This window comes from Grampus griseus (genome assembly GCF_964374135.1).
Source record: "Grampus griseus genome assembly, chromosome: 7".
Taxonomy (NCBI): domain Eukaryota; kingdom Metazoa; phylum Chordata; class Mammalia; order Artiodactyla; family Delphinidae; genus Grampus; species Grampus griseus.
The window spans coordinates 103862314-103877664 of NC_139001.1; the positions used below are offsets into that span (position 1 = coordinate 103862314).

General features: G+C 44.3%; 1 protein-coding gene across 6 annotated transcripts in view; it reads right to left on the reverse strand.

The window, feature by feature from the left end:
* The window catches only part of CLASP1 (cytoplasmic linker associated protein 1), a 268179-nt gene that overhangs the window by 114339 nt on the left and 138489 nt on the right, over positions 1-15351 (reverse strand). For all 6 annotated transcript variants that reach the window (XM_082658008.1, XM_082658009.1, XM_082658007.1 and 3 more), the window contains 3 exons: positions 5499-5651; positions 2104-2177; positions 461-553 (listed from right to left, as the gene is read on the reverse strand). In XM_082658008.1, coding sequence (XP_082514134.1) covers positions 461-553; positions 2104-2177; positions 5499-5651 — 320 coding nt within the window. The remainder of the gene's footprint in view (positions 1-460; positions 554-2103; positions 2178-5498; positions 5652-15351) is intronic.

Below are 15351 nucleotides of genomic sequence, written 5' to 3' on the forward strand. Positions count from 1 at the left end.
TCCCGGACTGGGGCACGAACCCGTGTCCCCTGCATCGGCAGGCGGACTCTCAACCACTGCGCCACTAGAGAAGCCCCATTAATCCACTTTTAAAAACAGAGGGAGCAGAAGTGCTGTGAAGAAAGCAAGGGATAGAGAGACACACACTGAAAATGTCACTAAAAAGCCGCTTTCCTGGCCAATGGTCACAGAACTACATCTTTACTGAGGTCGTAGGAGCGGCGGTCGTACCACAGGTAGGTCTCTGCTAAAAGTACAGGATACACAAAAAGATAGAAGCTGGCATGTTTGAAGAACAGAAGTGAAGTAATCTACTAAAAAGGCGACGTGTAAATATGGAAGCTTATATTTAAAATATTTACTACTTAAAATTCATCAGAGCTGCACCCCAGTTTCAAAACAAAGTATTCAGACCGTGTAAATATCGAATGCAAATGTAATCACACAGTCAGTGGCTTACAGCGGTTACTCTTTGCTCCCAATCATGCTTGTCATCAGATAATATTTCCCTAATCTTGTTTATGGACTCCTCAAGGTCTCGGCTGGAGTAAATCTGTAAGCAAAATTAATTTACAATCAATAGGAGAAAATTTACAGAATAAACAAAGATTATTCCTTAATTACCTGAAGTCAAGGGCACTTAGTAAACCCAGTAAAAGAAATTATTTCATTTTTCAGAAGGGCCTTCAAGATAACATCTAGTCAAGTTTGTCTTAGATTGAGCTTCTTTCCTGCTCTGAATGCATACCGACTAGATCCGATGCCCACGTATGGATAACCTTGCCTCAAATATGGCTTTACTATAAGTTAACAGATAATTTCATGTACAAAAGAGAAAAAAAGCCCACTGGGGAACCGGCAGTGATGCACAAGTCATTGATTACTCTTAGCGTTTTTTGTAACACCACATTATACAGGCAGACCTCGGAGACACTGCCGGGTCGCTTCCAGACCCCTGTCATAAAGTGAATACCGCAATGAAGCAAGTCACACGAATTCTTTTGGTCTCCTAGACTGTGCAATAGCATGATGTCTTAAAAAAAAAAGTGTGCGTACCTTAATTTAAAAATACTTTCTTGCTAAAAGATGCTAACCATCCTCTGAGTCTTCAGTGAACTGTAATCTTTTTGCTGATGGAGGGTTTGAAATATTGTGAGAATTACCAAAATGTGACACAGAGACACGAGGTGAGCAAATGCCGCTGGAAAAAGGGCACCAACAGACGTGCTCGACGCAGGGTGGCCACGGACCTTCAGTCTGTAAAACTGCAGTATCCGTGAAGCACAACAAAGTGAAGCGCAATACAGCAAGTACGTCTGTACTTGCAACTTTAAATACTTTCAGGTCTGCTCTCTCATTTATCCTCACATATTACTCATAAGACGGTGAGGGGGGGAAAAAAACCAAAAACAACCAAGAGTGAGGCATGCTGGGAAGGTCAAGGACGTAAGGATGGTCCTGAGCCTAAAACACCTGTTACCTGCTTTATACACACACACGGCAACGAAGCAGCAGGTGACAAGGGATTCACACAGACATTAAGCGCTGTAGGAATCCAGAGCACGGACACCTGATGTAGCACAAGCCCCGATCAACGAGAGACAGTGCTGAGGCACAAAGCAGTCTGAAAAGTGTGGCTGTACCCCAGCTTCTGTCAATCAACTCTGCCGCATCTGTTAGGTGGTACTTAACAAGGGGAGCATCAAGATGGAATAAACTAAGATTTTATGAAACCATTTTTTGTAGTTTTCAGACACCCAAATTCTTCAACTTTACAAACTTTTCTTTCTGAGGAAAATCCCTACATAAGCATGCTTCTTTGTTCTCTCTTCTAACCTAATCCCTCATTTCCCCCTCTTTTAGGTGACCTAACCCACACACTCACTGCAGGAGCAAGCTACTTCTCTCAGTTCTTACTGAAAGGTCATCCTGGGCCGTGACTTTCGCTCTTCTTTTCCTGGTCTGCAACCTCAGATCTCCTGTGGGCTTGACAGTCAGAATTACCCTACCTAGTAAGAAACTCCGCGCGTCGCACACTTGAAAAGTGAAACTTGAAGCATAAGCCCATCCTTGTTTTTAACCAAACGAAACATCTTCACTCACCTGGACTACAGGCACATCATCAAATGCTTTAATAAAGTCCTCTTCATCAACAGCACCAGCTCCCTCTTTTGCAGCTATAAAAAAGATCAATTTTTAAAATGTAAACAGTGTGCATCGGAGGAGTCTGAAGATACAAAATCAAAATTATATTTTGGAAGATTTGTAACTATGTTTTAAGTCTTAAGTTTAGAGTTTTTGTGGCATTGACAAGCATTATAGACTTTCAATATTAAGATAAAGTATAGTAATTTTACAGTGTAACGTATGTTAGCTTAAAACCATTTAAAGACACTACTTGCTTAAGGAGGGCCAGTCTAGCCGTTAAAGGATTTAGATGGTTTATACTGTATTAATGTGTAAGTCTTTTCAAAGATTCCAAATAAACATATAATAGAAATTTTAATTCTTCAGGGAATAAATGAAATTATGTCATTGTTAGGAATCTAGCAATTCTGTGAAACATTCAAATAAGTTCTAAAGAATTTAACAGTTTCATCTCAACTTCATATTGGTCTCCAAACATTATTTCGAAAGAAAAAAGGAAAAAAACATTTTCATTTCCTTTAACTCATGATAACTGTCAATTTTTCATGTACATGTCAGTTGCAAGTTGATCCCACGAAGTTGCTGTAAGATACTCCGTTACTTAAAAGTTGTTATAATTGCTATCATTTGGGAGGAAGCTTTTTCTGTTTGCTAATATGAGCGTCACTTCACGTATGAAAATCATGTGACATTTTATCAGATGTTTTTTCTTCATAATAAAGGTTTCCAAATGGTTATCTACAGTCATCCCTGTAACCCTCATTAATGATTTATATTGATTAGTCCAAGTGCTTTTCTAGAGCTTCTTACCAGACAAGTTATCTGGAGTTTGAGGTGCTCATGGACCACCTAGACAGAAAGGGCTTTAAAGACAACTCGTTACAGTGGTAAATACGTGTCATCACTCTTGATGACTATTACTCTGCATTCACAAGCAAACTACACACAGACAACAGTAACACACTGTGAGTGGTGCTCTGTGTCTGCTTTAGGTTAGGACTGCGTCCCACCGAGCAGATGGGTGCTGAGCTGAGCGCTCCTCTGTGTGAGGCCTGGCACCACATACCGAAGAGGACTCGTGGGCCAAGCACAGTCCCTGGGCCCGAGGCATCTGACGGGGAGCCAACAGGGAAACTCACGACTATGGCGTTAGACGAAATGGAAAAGGACAGGATCAGGTCTGAGGGGAAGACAGGGTTGGTACCGCTGCACAATCTACACAGGTCGGGTTTGTGCAAGGGGAACAGTGAGGGAAGGGAAGGAAAAGAAGTGGTCTGATGCCACAGAAAATTTCTAAGCCTCGTCTATGGAACGGATGCTACTCAAAAACGGATCAAAAAAACACATTAGGAAGATTGTTCAGGGCTTCCCTGGTGGCGCAGCCGTTAAGAATCCGCCTGCCAATGCAGGAGACACAGGCTCGAGCCCTGGTCCGGGAAGATCCCACATGCCGTGAAGCAACGAAGCCCGTGCACCACAACTACTGACCCTGCGCTCTAGAGCCCACGAGCCACAACTACTGAGCCCGCACGCCTAGAGTCCGTGCTGCGCATCAAGAGAAGCCACTGCAATCAGAAGCCCGCACAACGCAATGAAGAGTAACCCCCGCTTGCCGCAACTAGAGAAAGCCCGTGCGCAGCAACGAAGACCCAACGCAGACAAAAATTAATTTTTTTTAAAAAAAAGTACTGATACATGCTCCAACAGAGATGAACCTCAAAAACATTATGCCAAGGGAAAGGAGCCAGACACAGGAGACTGCATATTGGATGCCTCCATTTCTATGAAATTTCTAGACAGCTAAATGCCTAAAGACAAAACATGGGCTGGGGAAGGAAGGAACGGGGAGGAACTGTTTAAAGGGGATAGGGTCTTCTTTTGAGGGATGAAACTGTGTTGCAACCAGGCAGAGGTGGTGGTTGCTCAACACTGTGAAGATAATAAATGCCACTGAATTGTTACCTTTAAAATGGTTGATTTCATGTTGTATGAATTTAAGCTCTTTAACAACAACAAAAAAAAATTTTAAGGAACCAAAAAGTAAAGGATTAGGAAGAACTAGGAAGAGCAACACAAACGTAAGAAACGAGCCCAGCTCTTCCCTCTGCCGCCAGCACAGCTCCCGCTGTGCAGAGACGCTGTGCAGAGGCTACGTGGGCGCTGAGCCGCTGAGTCAGGACACGCCGCCCGGGGCTGCTGCAGAGAGCAAGAAAGGCCAGCAGGAGGAGGTGGCGTCCTAACGCGGGTCCTCACTTCGCGGTTACCTCAGCTCAGCTGGCTGAGCCAAGAGCCCACTGCTGACAGTAAGCGCGGTTCTAAGAGCAGCAGCTATGTGAGTTTTTTGGAGGTAAAAAATTTACACAACTATAGTAAATCAACTATACTTCAATAGCATTTTTTTTAAAGTAGGTAATTTGCATGTAAATTTAAAATGTGACAGTCAAATGAAACCTGTCTATAACAAGGACTCAAAACTGCCTAAATTGGGGGATGGGATAGCAGGGGGATTAGGGAAGAAATCCTTATAAATCAATGTTCAAAGCCTCAGGGAGCTAATCCTTACCATTCACTAATTCGGCATCCCTACAGCAACAAAATACATTTTAAAGACATAAGGTACAATCTGACTTCTGGACGGTCTCAGTCTTTTCTTTTTTTTTAATTTTATTTATTTATTTTTGGCTGTGTTGGGTCTTTGCTGCTGCACGCTGGCTTTCTCTAGTTGCGGTGAGCAGGGGCTACTCTTTGTTACGGTGCACGGGCCTCTCATGGCGGTGGCTTCTCTTGTTGCGGAGCACGGGCTCTAGGCGTGCGGGCTCAGTAGTTGTGGCTCGTGGGCTTCAGCAGTTATGGTTCGTGGACTCTAGAGCGCAGGCTCAGCAGTTGTGGCGCTCGGGCTTAGCTGCTCCGTGCCATGTGGGATCTTCCTGGACCAGGGCTCGAACCCGTGTCCCCTGCACTGGCAGGCGGATTCTTAACCACTGCGCCACCAGGGAAGCCCGGACAGTCTCGTCTTGATACACAGCAACTGGCTGAAAGGCCCCCTGGTAGTGTCAGGCATGGCTGGAGCCCGAGGCCATCAGGGTACCACGGGCTCTACTCTGTATTGGGTTCACGTGCCCAGAGGCTCTGCCTCAGCAAATGTGGCAACACAGCAGCTCAGACTTACAGCCTACCAGCTTATCAGCATCCACAGCAGAGAACTAATTTAATTCAAGAAGAGCCAGTGGAAGTGTACTGCCAACAGGATTACTTCACCTCTTAAGGACGCACAAGGCAAGTATCACGCACGTCTGGCTTTAAACGTCGGCAGAGCTGACCCCGCGGTACCACACTGGGCTCGGTCCTACCTGAAGACTTGGATCCAAGAGTGGATGAGCCGAGCCTGCGGGTAGTCCCCATTCCAACGTTTCTGCGGGAGCTTGCTGGAGCTTTGGATGACGTAGAGCTGGCAGAAGAAGGCCTATTACCATCCACAGAATCCTCATCATCAAAATTTTTATCTGAAGAATAAGCACAGACATCGTTTTTTGTTTTCATTTTTAAGTACTTTTTCACCTGAACTGAAAACAGCAACTAGTCTTAGAGATGAATGGCTTGCCAACTCTTTTGGAAACTGAGGTGCCCATCCAGGTCTAGAAAAAAGCCTTAGTTGAGTCCAGAATGCAGCTACAAACATCCTGTTTGCTTTCACACATCTGGAATGCTCTCCACCCCAATTCTGGAAAACCATAAAGAAGAAAATAATCTCTCACAAAACTACCACCTAGGAGCATACTTTAACAATTTGACATATTTATGACCATTCTCTCATGCATTTTTTTAATAGTTAACATTAAATATATTTCATTTTTGGATACTGTGTATTTCAAATACGTCCATTTTACCACATGATGAAACATTCTTCATAAACACCATTTTCACGGTTCCATGGTACTTTGCAATTGGAAAATGGCACAAATGAAAAATACTTTCATTGTTAGACATTTAGGGTGATTCTAATAACTTACCATTAGAAATAATATTGCAACAGATACCTTTCTACTTGCATCTTTGTTTGAACTTCTAATAATTTTAAGGAAAAAAAAATTCCTGGAAGAAGGATTACTGGGTCAAAGAGTATAATAAAGTTTTTGATGGGTACAGCCAACCTTATTTTCAGAAACCTCATATAAATACATACTTTTCCTGGAAATACAAAGAAGGGCCTATCTTGCCACACCCTTGCCAATGCTGAATATAAAAAAAAAAAAAAAAAAGCAAGCCTCTTCTTTACTGTTGCATTCCTCTCATAGTGAAGTTGAGCATTTTTTCATAAGTTCATTAACTTCTAAATGTTCTAAACAGCAGGAAATCCAACCAATATTCCTCAAGTTGCATTTAAAATTTAAAAAAAGAAAACCACCTTTGGGCTTATAAAAATGAACATACTTATGAACAGCATTCTGATGGCACAAAAATTAAAGCTCTCACGATACAGAGCACGTGTGGGTCATTCAGGGGGCTAAACAAAGAACTTAGGAGTCATTAAAAACAAAAAAAGAAAACTGACGTCCATAGCCGGCAATACTCATGATTTCTGAAAACGGGCATTAGATTTTTACCAGAAAGTCTGAAGTAAATAATTGCTGACCAAAAAACAGATACAAATAACCTGTTTTTCTTGCTCTAGTTGCTTCTCAGCTGAACTATCAACAGCCAAGTCTTGTGTCTACTCAGGACCCTAACGTTCCTTACACCTCACCAACAATCCCCTTCAAATCACAGGGCTTCTTTTATTCAACAGTCAGGGAGGGAGGAACCACATCCTCACAAATGCAGATCCCTGTGCAAACAGCTTCCCTCAACACGCCTTTACATTCCCCATCGCCTGGGCAAGCTGTGCTGTAATCCATACAGCAAGGTCTTGCTGATGCAGGCGTCCAGTGGTCTATTAGCACAGACTTCCCACGTGGATTCAGAAGTGATTCTTACACTGCACAGCACACTGACAAGGCCGCTGCAAGAGTAAAACTTGGTCTGAAGTACAGGACGAGGTCACCCACTGGGCACTGACAGGAGCCCCGAGAGCATGTGGACCGCTGTCGTGACACGGCCACGCTGCGGGGCTGTGTCATTACTCCACTGAGAACAGTGACAGCCCCGGGCTGTGGGGAAGGTTAATAGTGAGTGGGGGACACGACCACGACTATGCTTCACTCAAAAACGCGTGTAAATTGTGTTTAGTTTTGTCTTTCTAACACAGGCAGGCAAGCCATGTAGAAATGCGCTGTTATTGAGAATTATTTTCAATGGGCCGATTTCACTGGAATTCCTGGAATTTCCACTTGCAGCAATGATGCATTAGCAAGGACCTAACCTCTTAAGAGAAACCAGACAGAATATGTAAAACAACTACTTTCAGACAGGACGACAGGCAGTGCAGAGCTGAGATGCCTCAGAGAAGGGAAACAAACAAGGTGAGCTCTACAGTCACCCCAAGTTCCTGCCTGGAGACAATTCCCAGGCCACCCAGGCCAGGGAGCCTGACAGCCTTGCTAAGTGGAGAAAATGAAGACCAGACTCCAGGGGGGCCAGGTAGCTGGGAGAGGCAGGGCCGAGTGCTGGAAAAGAGAGAGCCACACTGAAAGAGAGCTCCAGGCATGGCTTAAGCTCTGGGCCACGCCGTGTGAGTGAGATGCCCTAAGGGAGGGCAAAAAATGGCCAGGAGACTGTAAACTGAACAACCCCCAAAGTCCACACAAAGTAGGAAGATGCTCGAGCACCAGAGCTGGGGTGCTCTCGGTGACTCACTGGGGGCATTCAGTAGAGACCCCAGAGAGAGCAAGCCTAGTAGTGGGGCCAGGTCTCAAGGACAGTAGACAGATCTGCAAGTAACTCAACTGCTTTGCCAAACAAAGCATGACATTCTTTAAAGGACTATGACAAAACGCAGACGCTCAACAACGTAACAGTCACAACACACATCATCTAAGCAAAACTTCATAAACAGATGAGAAGCAGGGAAATGTGGCTCATAATCAGGAGAGAAAAACGTCAAAAAATAGGGACCCACTAAGAAATGACAGAGATGATGGAACCTGCAGACAGGAACATTAAAACTGCTACACCTGTGGTCAAGGAGTAAAGGAACTCACAGACATAATGAGAGAAAAGGAAGGTGTTTTAAAAGGACCAAATGGAACTTCTAGAAATTAAAAAAACACAGTAGCTGAAATGAAAATATCGTTGAAATGGGATTCAAAGCAGATTAGACACTGCAAAAGAAGGGGAAAATGAGAGAATTTAAACACACAGCAATAAAATTTAACCCAAATTAAGCATAGAGACAAAAAAAAGAAAAGCCTGAAGAAGAAAAGAAATAAGAGGAATAGTCTCAGAGATCTGTAGGATGATACCCAGCAGTCTGACACACGTGAAATTGCACTGCCAGCAGAAGCCAGAGGAAAAAGACACATTAGATACTGAGGAACAAAATGACAACAGCTTTCATCAGAAACCATGTGTGCCAGAAGACAGCGGAATGACATCTTGAAAATGGTGAAAGGAGTATTAACCTAGAATTCTACATCCAGCAAAAATATCTTCTAAGAACAGAGGCTGAATTAAAACTTATTCAGACCAACAAAACCAGAATTTATCACCAGCAGACCAGCGCACTCCAGGGAATGCTGAAGATCTTCAGGCAAAAGGAAAATGATAACAAATGGAAACTTGGAATTACATTAAGAAATGAAGATCACTGGTGATAGTAAATATGTGGATAAATGTAAGACTTTCTTCTCATATTTTAACTACTGTAAAAGATAACTGATTATTTAAGGCAGAAATAAAATACTCAACATTTGGTCCCCATTCTTTTTATATTCTCATGTTACAGGAGGATAACCTCACGGCCAGAGAAAGCATCTATGTCGGCATGTGGATATCCAGGCGGTTAGGATATATGTTGCTGTAAGGGATGCCACACAGAAAACTGGGCAAGTATGAAGAGAATGGAAGCGGTTCAGACTCGTCCTCAAAGAGCTTGTAGTTTTAAAAGTTAATCACAACTTGTCCACGTTCACTGCAGATGCCACATTACGTCCGCTGCACCGAGGACGCAGCTGCTTCATCACCAGTGTCGGCGTGGAAACGGCCCCCAAGGAAGGGAAGGGGGAAAGGCAGCCAGTGGGAGGTTTTTTAAAACCGAGCTCCAACAGTCCCGACTCAGCCTCTTTACTTCCCCTTTGGAAACAAATCTAACGGGCTTACTTATTGAATTTTCTAAACAGATTAGAAGCAACTAAATATAGAAATAGCGAGAAAGGGGGATGGAACACAGGAGTTAAGCACAGTGATGTGAATGAAAAGTGACAGTTGAAAGCCCGACAGCTAAACAGAAACTATAAAAAGCAAACACGCACATAGAAAACACCCCGAACTCACAAGGCTTAGAACCCAGTGCCGGGGTCAAATCACGTGTCCCAACCTAAAAGCGCAGTACCGCGTGCCCATCACCACGACGCTGCACCAGCAAGATTACATGATTGTTCATGGGATCCATGTGCTAACAGAGAAAGTAATTCACGTTTTCTATCTGAGTTAGAAATTCAGGGGAACAGGAACGAGGGTGTAGTCATTTACCAGGTTAAATTTGCCCAGAGAGGTGTTTGGAGGATAAAGGTCAATTGAGCCTATTATTTGAAAACTAACACACCGTCTAAAAATAAGTTTGCCCTCTGGTTCCCAGCTTTTGGGACACCCAGAAATTAAAATCAAATCCAAAAGGGGGTTAGGCTCTCAGAAAGGTACCCAGTTTCAGTTAACTGGGGTTAAATTTCTCTTATGTAGAAGGTGCCGTTCCCGACCCGGACAAATGAGCTGTGTTTGCCACCGCACTCGGTCACAGAGGAGACACACTCGGGATCCAGTCCAGGGTGAGGGGTCTCGTGGTCTCTGGGTCTAATATGTTTCAGTATCTTTCAACTAAATCAATCCATACTGAACTCTACGAGTCACTTAAATTCCCATTTTCTTTAGGCTTTTCAGCTAAGCAGACATCTGTTAGAATACAGCCTCTTTTTCTAGAGCTTTAACTAAGGCAAACACATGTGTGAGAATGAATATTTTTAGCTATGCAAGCTTTTGCTATTACATCAACTTAAAACTTTTCACACATTAAGAAAACATCTGTTACACAGAAAACGTTCTTAGAGAAGGATCGGTTCTCCCTGAGCCCAAAGAAATAATTAATTCTATCTCCTGGCACCACTGCAAAGACTGTCATTCTGAGGGTCACTTCTCTCATGTGACAGCCTGGGGTAGAAACCTGGCATAAGCTCATTGGCGCCTTCGGTTCCTTTAATCTCTTAAAAATCACCCCAGTTCCATTCCCCCTTTTACAGCATTGGGACAAGACATTTAAAAATAACGCGTGAAACTTCTACAGTGTGACACTAATTTTCATCCAACTCTCAATCACCCCACTCCTGGTAACCCAATTAGCAGGCAGTTATCGTGAAGTGAAAAACAGCAGTAAAACAGCATGCCCCAAAGAACTGTTGATACAATAGAGATTTTAAAACACAGAAGAGAACCTTTTGAAAAAATTAAAAGTCCAGAGAGCACACACAGTCATTCGTGGACTTAGCAGCAAACCAGCCTAGTTCTCAAGGCTGAGTAAGTCTGTGAACTTGTGCTGAAGTCCTCAAATGTGGTCCAGATGCTGGACAGAGGCTGGCGAGCGGCCAGGGCCGGCACAGGCCAGGGCAGAAGCAGTCCCTCCATCGGCCTGAACTGACCCACATTCTGAACCCCCTAAGGAAGGGCCGGCAGAGCCCCGGCAGCCTCAGGACTGAGCTGTAACCAGGCTGGATCGGGGGTGATACAAAGCAACAAGCCACACACAGACTCTAGGTCAAAAGTCACCACACAGACCATAGCACGGCACTGTGACTAGAGGTTCAGGTCCAGGAGTGGCAGAAAAACATATCAGTCTAAAGACTGACTTCAAGTTTGGTGTTTAGAACTTGGAATTACAAGTTTTGGATCATATTGTCCGTTTAGAAAATGTATACACTCATCTATGAGGACGAACAAAATGTCACAGAAACTAAGAGGAGGTGTCTGTCCCGTTGTCCATCTGCCAGGGAGGCCGGAACCTAAACCTCCAAGCTTTTCCTCTTTTTTCCCCTGAGGCAGGCTGTGACCCACGCAGGTCCAACGGGGAGAAAGTTCCTCGTTCGTTCTCTTTATAAAGACAACTAACTCCCTGTGTCAGGGTCACTTTGTGGAAGCTGATACCCCAACAGGCTTTCAGCTTCGCCCACTCCCTGTTACTGAAATTCTCCTCCAAGGGAATGAGAAATGTGGCAGCCTAGTAACTGGAGCATAATTAGCAATCCCAAGAGAAGGCTGCACGGAGACACGATAATAAGCCCAAAGGCAGGCTGCTTTCCGTAAATATCCCCGAATATCTTGTCTTGATCTGTCACAGCTCTAAGCCATGGCTGACGGCCCCATACACCAAACACACTCCTGTGTAATCCTGAACACACCATCCTCTGCGAGCCTCCCCGGCTCTGTCCTGCTCTGGGCTGCACAGCCATAAACGTCTTGCCTTTTACTCCGACTCCCCCTGTGATGAGCTGTGTACAGATCTGTTCTGTCTCTCTGTCCCTGGAGCAGACACATTCTTCTGGAATCCCTAACACCTACCACAGAGCCTGGGCCAACACACAGTAGGGCAATCAGATACTTAACTCTGGCAGTCCGCAGGAAAGAAGTCAAAACTTGTGAATGGATGCAAACCATTCTTCACGTATCTTTTTCAGAAGCTTTTACTGCTTTTAAAAATGTATAAGGCTTCATTAGATAATATAGTCAAACAAAGTCTGACAATATCTGAGGGAAAATGAAGAAAGTAAGGTAAATACAATCCTAAATGTTTTTTTAACCTTCCTGATGTCCTACCAGTCAGAAATCTTTATTCCTTTTTTCTGATAAAACATATACCTATTTAAAAATTACAAGTCAAAGCCCTCTTATATCAATCATAATCCCCCAAAATTAAACTGTTCACAACGATATATATGCATTTCCAGACTTCAATGCATGCATAAACCTACCATTATACACACACATATGCAACAAAAACTGTTTTGCCCACTACCGATATTTAGTAGATATTTTTTCTGTATCTGTCTAATCCATTTTGAAGACTACTATTACACTGCTCACATATGTAACATTTGATCCATCGCTTATAGACAGCTCGATTATTTCAAATCTTTCACCCTCATAACACCACTGCAGTCATGTGTTTAAAAGCAGCGACAGTGAATGCACACCTAGGTCTGCACACACCTGCGTGCCAGGCCGTGTTTGGGGCTGTGCCTATTCTCATCAAATGCTCCCGACCACCCTAAGAGGGAAGCACTATCGTGACTCGACGTTAAAGGCGGAAGATCTTAACGCAGCCAGGTACAAGTGCCTAGAGTCACACAGTTAATAACTAAGAGGGGGTGGAGCCAGGGTTCAAGTCTATGTGCATCTGACTCAAGATGCTAGGATCCGAGTTGTGATAACAAACGACCACCACACAAAAAGAGCAATTCATGTAAACCGGCCACTGTGTGCTACGCACGGTGCTCAGTACTTTCTGTGCGTTATTTAATTCTTACAACACGCCTTTGCTTACTTAAGAAAAGTACTTAATTAAGATAATTTCTTAAACATGGAATCATCAGTGACTCTTATGGCTGCAGACACAGAAATCCTCAACAAAGTATCAGCAAACCAAAGCTAGCAACATATAAAAAACTATCACCATGGCCAAGCAGGATTTATCCCAAGAATGGAATGTTGGTTTAATATATAAAACTTAATTTAATCATCATATTAATAAACTAAAAGACAAAAACACATGCTCAGTAGACACAATAAAAGTATTTGACAATACTGGGGCGGGGGGCGGGGGGGGAAGAAGCCTTTCATGCTAAAAACACCACAAACAGGGACTAGAAGGGAACTCCCTCAACCTGATGAAGACTAGCTACAAAACACAAAAAACACACTGTTAACATCTTATTTAATGGTGACAGACTAGATGTTTTCCCCCTAAGATGAGGAAAAAGACAAGAAGCCTACTCTCACCACTTCTATTCAACACTGTACTAGAGGTTCTAGCCAGGACAATTAGCAAATAGGAAGAACTAAAATTATCTCTATTCACAGATGACACAATCTTGTATAGAGAAAGTTCTAAGGAATTCACTAAAAAAACTATTAGCACTAATAAATGAGTTCAGAAAGGTCGCAGAATATTAAACCAAAATAGAAAAATCCATTGTATTTTTATACATCAGCAATGAACAATCCAAAAATGAAATTAAGAAAGCAATTAACAAGAACATCAAGGAAAAAAAAATACTTAGGAGTAACTTTAACACAAGTTACGTTACAGCATGTTTGCTGAAAACTGCATAACATTATTGAGAGAAATTAAAGACGTAATAAATGGAAAGACAGCTCATGTTCATGGATCAGAAGACTTATGAAAAGTTACTTTGCTCATTATCCAAACTGTATTTCTCATCCATTTGTCCTCACCAGCTTTGACTTTTAACCAAAGTTGGATGGTGCCTAGAGAGGCATGAAGGTGCAAACCACACTGTCTGCAGCAGGTGGCTGGGTAAAAGGCTGTTTCTCTACAAAGTTCCTACACTCCTCTCCGTCAAAATATGGGGAGTGGGGTAAGTGTACCCCCCCAAATCCAGTCAGTATGGACCAGCAGTGAAACCAAGAAGGACCCTGAGGGGCTTCTGGGCATGAACGCCTTTTTGTCGCCCGTTTCTTGTAGGCAAGACTCCAGCCTCCATGACCTTCCCTGAGTTCCAAAGGGCGGATTAGAACAGCAACCCCATCCTTGAACTACTGCTAAACAACTCCTCATCAAATTCTCCCAGCTTGGGACACACGGTTTTGAGGGCAGGTGCCCACGGTGTCCCCCTCTGCCTGGCAAAGCAATAAAGCTATTCTTTTCTGCTTCACCCAGAACTCTGTCGCTGGGATTGGATTCGGCACCGGTGCACAGAGAAGCTGAGCTTTTGGCATCAGTACTAACTAGGACCAGTCCTACTTAACAGTGCTCAGTGACGAACACCCTTCAATATCCATATTCTGAAACAAAACTTCCTCTGCCCTGTGTACAAAATTAAGAAATGCTTTTTAAGCATTTCAGAGCACAAGGCGTAGAAAAACTTTAACCTGGCGGGAAACACTGGCACATTTCACAGAACAAAACCGGACACGGCGCGACGGGAGTGACGAGGGTGCTGAGAGTGTGTTACGGCTGCAGTCACCCACTGTCCATCACAGAAAAGCAGAGCTGAAGCACAGGCAAGCTCAACGCCGAGGATGAGTTTCCACCCCCTCGGCCGTGCGCATGTCCACCCGACGCCTGCAGAGCAGATGAGCCAGCAGAGAGGGTGGGGGCCAAGATGGGACGACAAGAGGAAATTCAGTTCAGGCTTACTCATCCCCTAAGAAGGGAGCGAAAAGGGGAAGCAACTGGGGCAGACAGGATCAGAAGCTGGAGAGGGACAGGAGAGGTGAGGGGACCCAGAGCAAAGTTGTGCCGACACCGGCACCGCCAGGGACAACTGATGAGCCCTCCCCGCTCAGGTCAGGGCACGCTTCTTCCTCGGCGTCGGATGGAGAACTTGCTGGCCGCTGCTCTACAGCTACCAGCTCAGGAGAGACGCGGCAGAGCCCGCGGCCGGCCTCGTAGGGGAGGAACGCACAGCAGGCGCTGGGCAGTGAGCCTGTCCCCCCGCAGGGCCACCGGCCACCGGCCACCGGCCTACACCTCCATCAAGACCAACCTCGAAGCTGAAAATGGGGTTTAAAAACGGAGTCCGCCTTCTGCCTATGCAACGTGTATCTCTCTAAATAAACCTGCTTCCACTTTATTTAATTAATTAAAGTAAAATAAAAAGAAGTTTAATAGAATGAAAATTGGCTCCTGTTTCCCTGTCTGTGAAAAAAGGGTGATACTGCCCACCAACAGGGATCATCTGAAGGCAGCCCTCCTCCACTGCCAGCTCCGACAGACCTGGGGGACGCCCCCCTGTAACCACAGTCCTGCCTCGGGGCTGGGCGGGACCCAGAGGCTCTGCCCCACCTGCCACCTAAGTCACGGCAGAGCCTGTCTTTCTGCAG